The following is an 11,907-nucleotide window of genomic DNA, read 5'->3' on the forward strand; positions in this document are numbered from 1 at the left end:
CTCCTCAGCAATCTCTCCATCTTAATTATCCTACCTATAGTGTAGGATTAAAGGAGGTGGCAGGAGTAACAAATATGACAGGGGGCTACGTGCCATTTTGAAGTCACCTTAGCGTTGGGAGGGGATATGGGTTGAGAACCCTCTTATGAATGCGGCTGACTCCAATCTGTTTTGTGAGTGCGTTTGTTGAGTTTAATATGTAAAGATCATCGCTGAGAGCTCTGATTGACTAGTTATGCTCTTTATGGCTACAAATGGCAATACCAAAGTATGACCACTGATACTGTAAGGGAAAGACCACTTGCTTTCTTCATCTGGATATCTGTGGAGCCTGTCCACGTGGCTGAAGCAAGCTTTACATGCTATTTCCATGCAGTGTTTGTTTTATTGAATAAACGTTATTTGCTCATGTTTTGAGACACTACATAGGCAATAACCACAAGTGGTGTAAAATACAGGCACTACAATCAAGGCTTAAAAGTCTTTTTTTTCTAGAATTCTAATGGGTTTATGATGGAACTTCTTTGCAGGGAGTCCTTGTTCAAAGAGAGAAATCATCACTCTGGACTTCTTAATTAATATATAACAATAATAAAATAAATAATAATTAATAACCTGGATATACCTGGGACTATATCTATATCTTTGCCAAATAAGCAGCCGGTCAAATCACAGAACACTAACTCCTGTCTATATTGCTGAAGTCAATGAAAAGAAATGCAGACTAGCGAAAAATCAAAGGGGTTAATTTGCTCAACAAGAGTTGATAGTTTCCACTCTAAAGACTGCTGTGCATAGAGGGAGGAGACATGATATGATTTAGTTTGAATAGTTGGTAATTCATTGGGGTTGTTGTTGTTGTTGTTGATTGGAGGGGCCTTTTATGTGGGGTGGGTTTTTAATTCCCCACAGAAAAAAAGGTCTCTCTCCTCTAGCCTTGAAGGATCTGCAGTTGTAGCTACTCTCTGCATGCTACGCCAAGATGGCTGAGCCATATTTTTCAAATTTTTTGACATATCAGCTACGGAAGAGGTAACAGAGTGGAGAGGGCAAGATACTGCTGTTTTGAACCTTAGTGTATTTGAGTAACTTAAAATCCCTAATTGTTGGTATACTGCTTTGGTTTGCAATACAATTAACTTGTATTTTGTTTGTGTTGTTTTAATAGGTGATGCGAATGACACTGTCAACACTGAATTGGCGACGTCGGGAAATGGTGAGGTGGTTGGTAACATGTGCAACAGAAGTAGGTATGTTCTGAGATGCTTCTCTTGTCAGCTAGTCTTAGAGAGCTTGATGTTGTTTTCAACACACAGGTTCTGCAAGTGTCCCACTTTCTGTTCATTATAAAATTTCTGTGGTGACAAGATGCTATGGCAATGATGAGTGGGTTTCTTTAGGCACAGACCAAATAAGGTGACAGTTGAGTAATGCAGTGTGACTTCTCTCACAAAGTGTGAGTCTGCATAACCTATGGGAAATAACCCAGATTTCCCCTTGTTCCCTCCGTGATGGCTTTGGGTTTGAGGCTGCAGTAGAGAAAAGTAGAGAAAAGGTTACGGGCTGTAGCACTATGCTATAACTTTGCTTGCTCTGAAAGGCAGGTGGGAGTGCTACCTGGTCAGCTGTGGGAAGAGAAACCAGAAAACAGGTGAATGAAGTGCTGAGGATGTCTCCTACTGTGTGGCAGACAAGATCTCATGAACGAGTTCTCATTGTTAGGGGTGGGTTTTTTAAGCCCCTGGGTAAATCCAAGTTTAGAGTGTGGTGCATCTTTGTTATGTGTCTAAGATGTACAGGCCTTCTGTTTGCTCTGTAAAGCAAACCAAATGCCAATGCACCCATCGTTAACCACAAAAGATGAAAATACGGTGGGCGGCAGAACCAGCCTTTTACACTTAGAAGACAGCAGTGAGAGAATGGTTTACTGAGCAGGATGTTCAGCTCATTTCTGGGCTTCACCATAGATTTCCTGTGTGTCTTTGAGGCATCCGTTAGCTTCTGTATTCCAGTCTACCATCTACAAGATGGGAATACAGAATCTGAAAGTGAAGATGAGTACATTAAAAACTGTATAGCTATTAAAAAAACATCAGCAGCTGTAGTAGTGGGGACAACATAAGTACTTATGACAAGGGAGCAGTTTTAATTGTCACCAAAGCTATTTCTGGAAAGCATGTTTCCCTACTGTATTGATTCCTTCTTCATACATCTGAGTTTGATTGTATTGTGTAGATGCTTCTTGAGTTTCAGAACTTAAAAGGATTGCTGCTGCTTATTCTCTAGATTAGTTCATTCTTTGCTTTGTGCTTAACTAGGAAATTAATGTTGTCAGTAGCATGGGAAAATACAGCTTGTCTTTGTTTGCCCTCAGCCAGAAAGTGGTTTGTGTCTGCAAATTTTAATGCAGTGCCCTTGTCTTTTTGCTTTTATATCTTTGCTAGATAATTATGGCTGAGGCTATCTAACAGATATTAGTGCCTGGGTATTATTTTGTGCGGTTGCATATTGGCAAGTAAAATGCTGGGTTTAATACTGCTTTAAATTAGTTTACATATTCTAATAGAAGTATCCCATGAAGAACCTACGATGTCATGTAAAGTACTCTTGAGATGTCGTCATGTTGGTAAAGCAAGGAACCTGTTTAAATGAAGATCCGTTACTTGTTGGCTGTGCTGAATTGTTGCACATGAGTGAAGGGGTCCACAGGAAGCATCAGAGCCCTAAAGAGAAAATTAGGACCTCTGGGTGTGGTTTAGGTGGGCTCACAGATGTGTGTAAACTGCCTTTAGCATTAATAAGGCACTCTAGCTGGCGATAAGGTTCAATTTATGGAACCTATTTGTCACTGTTTCCCCCTTCCTCCCTCTGCCAAACACACACATGTACTCGTGTCAGGAATAAAGTGATAATAAGGAAAATACCTATTTCAGATAATATCCACATATTGCTCAGAGTATTTGCCTAATGAGCGTCTTGATGTTGGGACATGTATGAATTTGATAGAAGATGTCTCTGAAAAGCCTGTTGGGACAGAGGTGTGAGGCAAGATTTTACTTTTTAAGGTCTCCTTAGGTGTGCCATGGTGTTCTATTAGGAAAGCCATTTAGCATACATTAATATTCTTTTGTGCGTGTACTGTGCTTTGAGATGCAGAGTGAGAAAAGAAGTTAAAATTGCCTTCTAAGGGCATTCAGTGTGAGGGTTGTTTTTGAGTGATGTGATGAAATCAAACGAGCCAGAACTTGTTATCCGAATTGTCTTAAATAACAAGTAAAACAGCTCAGTTGTCACACCAGGAGATTAAAGCTTATCTTGCAGGCTTTTTTTTTTTGTTATTCTTTGCATTTCAGTGATTGCTACAGAGTTTGCACAGTAACCTTTGTTTTAATGTAGTTTTCCAGTCATGCTGTCTGGTTTAGCCCTTCTTGCGAAGTGCATCCCCCTGGATATACTGGCAACTTCATGTACTTGACTGCAAACATAGTCTGTTGCTGAACATCTGTATCTTCTAGGTTTTCAGCTGTAGCTAATAATTTCTTTCTCTCCCCAGGTGTTTATGCACTGGATAGTATCATGCAAAACTGGTTTACACTTTTCACTCCAACAGAAGCCACTAGTATTGTTGCTACAACAGTGATGTCCAACAGCACCATCGTCCGTCTGCATCTGGACTGCCATCAGCAGGAGAAGTTGGCCGGCAGTGCTAGGACGCTTGCTCTACAGTGTGCCATGAAGGATCCTCAAAACTGTGCTCTCTCTGCACTTACCTTATGTGAAAAGGATCACATAGCTTTTGAGACCGCTTACCAAATTGTTCTAGATGCTGCTACAACTGGCATGAGCTATTCGCAGCTTTTTACTATAGCACGATACATGGAGCACCGTGGTTACCCCATGCGGGCCTACAAGCTGGCCACTTTGGCCATGACACATCTCAACCTGAGTTACAATCAGGACACACACCCTGCCATTAATGACGTTCTGTGGGCATGTGCGCTCAGCCACTCCCTTGGGAAAAATGAGCTAGCAGCTATAATACCTCTGGTGGTCAAAAGTGTCAAATGTGCAACAGTACTGTCAGACATTTTGCGTAGATGTACTTTGACCACTCCTGGCATGGTGGGACTTCATGGAAGGAGGAACTCTGGTAAGCTCATGTCACTGGACAAAGCCCCTTTACGGCAACTCTTGGATGCCACGATCGGAGCATACATTAATACAACTCATTCACGTCTAACTCACATCAGCCCGCGACACTATAGTGAGTTTATAGAGTTCCTCAGCAAGGCCCGAGAGACCTTCTTAATGGCTCATGATGGTCACATCCAGTTTACACAGTTTATTGACAACCTAAAACAAATCTACAAAGGTAAAAAGAAACTGATGATGCTGGTTCGTGAGCGGTTTGGTTGATAAAAATGTGTGAATGGGGGGTTAGGGGCAGAAGGGGATCTTTTTACTTGAGCCTGCCTTTATACCCTTTTTAACTTAAAGAAAGAGCCACACCGGTATTATATGTGTATAGTTATATTGAGTTTGCAAACTAAACTGTCATGTTGTGAAAGTTTGTGTGTTTAATTTTTTTCTTTTTTCTGTTTTGTATGAGAGAGGTTAAAAAAGGTTTGGTTTACACTGAGTATATGTTGTCAAGTGGCAAAAGCCCACATCGCTCTCCTGTTCTTTCTGTATACGTTCACAGCCTCAAAAACAAACATATTGCAATGGCTTTAAAAACCAAACAAAACACCTCCATCCTGTGATAAGTACCTCGAATGGATTCAGCTTTACTCCTTTGTAACTCATCCTTACATTTCAGCATATTTAAACAAACCAACAAATGAAATACTAATAGTTAAAAGGCTGACCACGTGGCTTTGCAGTGCTGTTCATCCAGAAGCATGGCACACAATGCTTGTGCATGTGGAAACTTAGCGACTGTCAACATACATTCTCAGGGATTTATCAAAAAAATTAAAAAAAGAATGAGAGCATTTATTGTACTGTATATATATTATAGTATATGTCTGAATATTGAAAAATATAACATTAACTAATTTATAAAAAAAAAAATCTATGTAATGCAAAATACTTGAAGCTGCAGTAGCTTGGTTTTAAACAAAAAAGAAAACCTATCAGAAGGACTAAAGTGCGCCTTGCTTCAGGGTTGGCTCAGGTGGTGAACTATATGCTGGGCATCTATGCAGAGCCACCTTTTGGATTGCATGGTTGGACTGATACCTATTGGGGGAAATTTTATATATATATATATATATATTTATACAACCTGTGTATACATATATATGTATACACACATACACACATGCTTGTAACAGGCACTATAGTAAAGAAGGACAACAAAAAATACACAGCCAGAGCAGCAAGCCTTAGCATTAAGAATACAGTATGCCAGAATCGGGGTTTGTGCCTCCTAGCCTAGAAGACTTAAAGAAATATCCTTTTTGACACAAAACGCAAAATGTTTTCCAAAATGATTGACATGATACGTTACGCCTTTGCAGTGAGCTAATGATAAGCTAACCTTTGTGCACAAATAACATATATATATTATATATATATATTCTGCATAGGTATTTTGACTTTGTGCAGGACAGAAAGTTGTGTAGGTATGACTGTTCTACTTTTCAGTTTGTTTTTTTAATATATTTTATTTTCTCTAGAATTACTCAAACAAAAGCAGCCTTCTATCTTGCCTTGTCTTAATGCTTTAAAATAACCAAACTGGAGATCTAACTACCAAACTGTTCATTATATTATTAAATACCAACTTTGGTTACAGTATAGTGTCTTTACTTTAGCTGATGGTTCTGTATCCTTGTGCTTTTTAAAGCAGTTTTTATGTTTTGGTGCAAAAGTTGTCCAGTGTCTCTTGTTCCCTTCATTAGAGAACATGCTAGAGGTATGTTTGTTAGGTATTTTTGTTTAGAAAAACTATTTCATGCTCTCCATTTTATTTATTATTATAGGTAAAAAGGTTGTACTTCATCACCCATGTAAACATGCTCATGAAGTTGAAAGTAATTAAGATTTGATACACTGATATCAATTTATTTATGTAACTAAATCACTGTTTTATAAACTTGTTAATGATCAACAATTTTTTTTGTTTTGATTAAAATTAGTTTTTTGAAAGTTGATTCTGCCTCCTTTATGGTGTCTGCTACTGGAATTGAATTGTGTATAGATAGTTGGTAGATCTTAGATGCCCAGCTTGCAGCTTTGGTGCATTATGGTGGTAAAGCAGTATGACCACCAAGCCCAGGAAAGAAATGTTTTGTTCCTCAAACATCTGCTGTGGAATGGCAAGTGCTGCCTGTGATTGAAGATGCATGGTCTGTACAATGAACAATAAGCCCTGACGTGTTACCATGGTAGGATGGTAGAGTGTTGGGAGGGATGTTGCCACTCAGAGGATTATTTGAGTGGCCATGAGAGCTGACATGTGCTGCAAATATTATATACGGGGACAGTTCTTGCTGTTCTTGAATCGGCTTTTTCTGTGTTTTGAGCCATGCTGCTTACTCTACCCAGCATGGAGTTCTTGGCTGACAGCCAGCATTTCTGCTTTTTTGGAGCCCTTGCTCTGTAGAAGCTCTGCAAGTTTTCCGGACCGTAATGAAGAATGGGATATGGCATTGTTAAAAATTGAAGAGGAGGTTTCTGCTTTACCAACATCTTTATCATCTCGGGAATGTTACATGATGTCATATTTGACTGTGTGATCTGAACACCTTCACTTTCCATTTTTTTATTATCCCCCCCCTCCCCCCCCCAGTATCCAGCTGAAAAGAGAATTTGTGTGCAGCAAGCAACTGTCAACGATGCCGGTGTAACCATTGATTCTGACAGTGAGGCTCGTGTCACTGGAAGATTTAGGCAGGAAAGGTCTGAATCTTTGTACAACTTGTCATGTAAAATGATAGCCTTTGCCAAGCCTTTAACAGCCGAGTTGTCCTGACCTAATCATTCTAACCTTCTGTAGCTTCTGCAGCTCCTGTCCCTTCCAAGTACTGAATTGACATTACGTTTTTGCTTTGTTACTTTGTCCTAGATTAATTTTCAGCTACAGACAGTAAGGAACAAGAAGGAAACTCCATTCTGCAATAGGGGGCATGTGGTTTTGGGGGGTTGGGGTTTTTTTGCTTCTTGCAAATTCTTCAGTATTAAGGATATTGTGGATTATGCAGATTGCAAAACTGAAGCCTATTTGAAGACCAGGCTTTAGAACTACATGCAGTCCTGATAGCTGACACCTGATTTTGATGAGCACAGTGGCTTATTCTTCTTTCAGAACTGATGGACATTTATTTGGCTTGTTTTCATGACTGAGTAAAATATCTTCTGTGTCCACAGTGGTGCTGCGCAGCGTGCTCACACCATGTTGAGAGACCAGCAGAGGTCTGGCCAGTCTCTCTATGTCTAGATAAATACTGCTCTTGTTCTGTGGAGGTAGGAAGAGCCCAGGAATGTGACTCCATAAAAAAGTCTGAGGGCTTTTTTTGGTGAAAACTGATCACATATTTCTATAATTCTGAAAACTACATACTGCAATTAATTCTGAAGTATAAGGAAGCCTAGTCAAAATACAATGTCTCATATTTCTTCTCTTCAGAACCATCTATCTGTGAGATGCAACTGAATACCACTATCATTGTCTCCAAGTGTTTCAGTGCTTTTCAACACTCCTTTGGTTTTTTAAATCCAGAATTGCTATTCAGTAGTGAAGGGAGCTGAGCGTGATTCTTCTGTATCATAGGCTACCACTGAACTCAAACTTCATTGTTTTGAGTGAAATCATGAAAGATGTGCTGTTTCTGTATTATTAGTCTGTCTTGCAGCTGAAGAAACTTTTATCTGCTTGTTTTCATATTTCCTTTGTTGATTTGGCCAGAGAGATTTTCCTTACCCAAATTACATTACCTTAATTTAGGTTTTTTTAGTGTTTCACATCCAGTTTTCCCATTAGAGAAAACTGCACAACTTTTCAACATGAAAAAGAGAGAGGCAGGCACGTACAGGAGACTTGGACTTTAAGGTGTTACTGAAATCCAAAGACCACTTCCTTTGGAGTACTTCATATCTTATTCTCCAAATCCTTTGGTTTTAATGCTGTGGCAGTGGAACTAACCCTCCATGTACATGACAAGAAATTTATTAGATTGTTTAAACAAAATTGCAGGAAATTTCTGAGGCTAGAGCTGCAATGAGAAAACTGGGACTCTGTATTTCATTGTCTTGTCCAGCAGAACAGATAGAGCTGTTTGAAGACAGTACAGCTGTTAATAGGTGCAACCAGTCAGTGCTTTGGATGACCAGTTTTTAAGGATGGGAAGATACTCTGAGTGCTTTGTATTAGTAAATTTCTCTTTTATAGAAAACCCATGTTCTATCACTTTCTTTGTATAGCCATACAAAGTTTTGTCCTGCAAGTTTTCAAAAGTCTCTGTGAAAGTCACTTTTCAATAATACTTTAGTGTTCCATCAAATCAGTTTGAGCTACGATTTTCATTCAGTTTGTCTAGTACCAATGAAGTTTTTCATGTATATGGGTATAAGTAGCATAAATGCATCAGAACTGGGTTCCTGCTTACATAGAGGTGAAATTTTGCTTTCTGAGTTGTTCAAATTTACATCTATAGTTCCAGAGAATGAAGTTGTACTAGAAGTAAATTTATTTCAGTGAGATGCCTTCAGTTTAATTAAAATACCATTTTTCTACTGAAAAAGTACCCAGCCTTCTCTTTCTGCATTAAAAACAAAAGTCCTGGTAAATCATCCATTTTTAATGCAGAATATAGTTCAGAAAAACTGTAATGTAGCTGATACCTTTACAGAATTGGGAAGTACAATACCCTCAGGTATTCTGCTCTGCGGCTCTAGCTAGAGATAAGGTGTTCACAAACATTCTCCATCTTTTTAAGTATTTGTACTCTTGAAAGTATATGTTTTGCAAGGATGAGTGTGGAAGCAAGGAGCACAAACCGGAAAAGTGTTATGTCCAAACCTTGCCTTGTGACAATGCAATGTGTAGTAGAGATTTAGGGATATTACACCATGTTACAAACTGCACTGAGTATGAGGTTAAAAGCTTTGCAAGATTCCTAATCAGAGTGACAACAAAGTGTCAGGGATAGCTTTACTTGAGAGAAGAGGTTGCTAGGATTTCCCTGCCCTATAGAAGTGTGCACTCAATACCTGGGCTGTCAGCATCAAGTAGCACCCAGTGGTCAGCTGAAATGTTTGCGATCCATCCTTACAGGTATTATCAATATCCCTACAGTTAGCGAAAGTAGAGCATTGCAAGTTGCGAGAAAAAGAACTTCCTTAAAGAGAGAGTTGCATCAGGTGCTATATTTTCAGACATCTGCAGGGTCATAGGATCACAGATTTCCATTAAGGTGTATTGGCTACAAAGCACAAGTTATTCCTGTATGTTGTTGTGGAGAGTGATTATGACTAGAAAGTACCACAATCATAAATTGCCCCAGGAGCCAGCTAATGAGTAGCCTTGTACTGAGTTTTCTACCAACTCCATCTTATTGTTACAACTTTCCTTTTCTTCCTCTTTAGCCTTTGTCTTTTTGTGTATGTAATTTCAAGAGCTTTGTATTTGGAAAAACACTTACCTGGAAGATGATATGCTTGTGGTCTGATCATGTAAAATGAGGACTTAAGCTATTGCTTGGTGAGCGTGGTCCATGGTGTTGTTGGAGGGAATGAGAAGGGTGAGCCGTTCAGTCGCACTTATTGCAGGGGCCAGTGAGCTGAGACCTCAGGCAGCCGCTACAGCTGGTGTGCAGAACCAGCTCTGCCTGCATTCTACCACTCTGACTTTGGAATTGCTTGTCTGACCACAGAGAAGTCTTGGTTTGGCATCCCAGGATTCAAAGGCAAATCACTTTGTGGAAGGATTCTGGAAACTCAGAAAATGGGTGAGGGTGATTAAGGATAGAGCAACTCCTCTGCTGAAGTTGCTGGAATTACATCAAGGGTAATCTTGGCAGACTCTTGGAAAGCCTGTTAGTTATAAGAACAACCGTGGCGAGAGAAGAAGTGCCAAGTGCTGCCCAGTCAGTGGGCAGGAAACTTCATTTGGGGTTTGTGACCTCCAATTCCAGGTGACCCGAATCCCTTTAAACAGCTCAATGACTATTTGTAATGCTTGCTTGATCACCTAGCTCTTAGAATTCCCAGGGAAAACAGTCAGGCAGACTGCAACTATCCCTTACCAGCTGCATTACAAATGGTATCACTGAAGCCCTCTGTCACCTCTGAAAGCCAAAGGTCTGGACAGAGGTTGGCCTTGCTTGGGTGGCCACCTTGTCTACATGTTAAGGAACCCTTAGCACTACAACCCAACCACCAGGAGGTTATGGCTGCAACAGGGAAAATTGAAACATCTTTCCCAGAAAGATCCTATTTGTAGAGTGCTTAACAGCAGTTGTTCACTTAAGTGAATGGAAATCATGGTTTCTATAGAAATAAATTCTTTTGTGCCTCTGACACTTTAGACATGTTTAGTAGATCAGTATGGTAACTAAAAATATTCCAGAATAACCGCCAAAGTGGAAGACATGATTGTCTTGCCAACCTGTCACTGAAAGGAGTAAATGTGCTTGAAGAAGCATTTCTTCAAGCCTGCCTCATTGTGCAGGCAAAGCTGTGAAAGGCAGCTCTAACTGACAGCGCTGTGACAACCATCACACCTCTCTGGCTGGTTTTGGTGAAACAAAGGGTAAAAAGGTATCTTCTGAAGGTGTTTTGTTTCCTGAGTTTAAAAGCCTTTATTCTCTAGGCATCTGATGGCTGATTTCCAGGTAGGGTTTGGATGCAGCAGTAGCTACGGGAAGATGCTGCCTGGTTGCTCAGGGTGTCTTTGCTCCATCACCCTTATCTGTCAATACAGATGTCTGACCTGATGCATACTTTGGTCTCCAGCACAGTGCAATTTTTACATCCTTGAGGAAGCTGTCTCTGCTCCTGTCATGCTGCGAGGTCTGGGGACTTTCAGTTTTGAAAGCTGGGCTTCTCCAACCATTCGCAAGAATCCAGGGTCCAAATTAAAAACACTAAGCACTGCAAGATTTTTAATAGTCTGTGGTAAGCAGTATTGCTTGGTTGCTATTTAGTCATTTAGGAGGTCTTTCATATACTATGTCTAAATTATACAGCAGGCAACTGAGGAGTCTAATAGGTATGCCGGGAAGTTTTAGTGTGAGATGACAGCTAAACACTGAAAAACTTCAGTGTTGCCTTATGGAGAGGTGATTGTAGAGGGAAACTGTACTCACAGAGTTTTCAAGCTGCTCTGAACCTATTGGTCTTTTAAGGGAGTGATATTCCATATGAGAAAGAATAACTGTTGCACTAGCACAGTGGCTTTGGTTTCACAGCCTGCATTTTGCCAAATGTTGCTGTATTCTCCATCTGGAACAATCCAGGACTCTTTCCATACCTCTGCAATTCTGTTTTTGTTTCACCACATGAAGGCATGTGCAGTGTTGTATTATGTTCCTCATGCTGGGCTCCATCACCTTAATGTAGCAAACAGAGTTTTGCCCGGTTTGGTTTGGTTTTGCCTGGAAACCTTGAGCCTTACACGGATCAGTGCCTGCCTCTTGCAGGTAAGCAGGGACTATATATGCTGTTCTCTCTTGAGGGTGAAGTGGCCACGGCTCATGAGGAAGCGAAAGGATGCTATTCAGAGTTTGACGCCATTCATTTTGTGAGCATATTGGCTGACTTACACTGGAAATACAGGCCATAAAAGCCAGAAGCTAACAAGAAACAATCGGGGTTTTTTGGTAAAAGGCAAAGATTTTCCATTATTTGGTCTCCCATTGGAAAGAATTGAATGAGGAAAACATTACTGACGAGTAATTGGAA

General features: G+C 40.1%; 1 protein-coding gene across 2 annotated transcripts in view; it reads left to right on the forward strand.

Moving 5' to 3' along the window:
• The window catches only part of ZSWIM6 (zinc finger SWIM-type containing 6), a 112,490-nt gene extending 106,332 nt beyond the window's left edge, over nucleotides 1–6,158 (forward strand). For both annotated transcript variants that reach the window (XM_080371523.1, XM_080371524.1), the window contains 2 exons: nucleotides 1,169–1,250; nucleotides 3,554–6,158. In XM_080371523.1, the coding sequence (XP_080227649.1) occupies nucleotides 1,169–1,250; nucleotides 3,554–4,416 (945 nt within the window). In that variant the 3' untranslated portion in view covers nucleotides 4,417–6,158. The remainder of the gene's footprint in view (nucleotides 1–1,168; nucleotides 1,251–3,553) is intronic.
• Nucleotides 6,159–11,907: the final 5,749 nt, after the last annotated feature.

The sequence above is a fragment of the Falco punctatus genome, assembly GCF_963210335.1.
Source record: "Falco punctatus genome assembly, chromosome: Z".
NCBI classification, from domain to species: Eukaryota; Metazoa; Chordata; class Aves; order Falconiformes; family Falconidae; genus Falco; species Falco punctatus.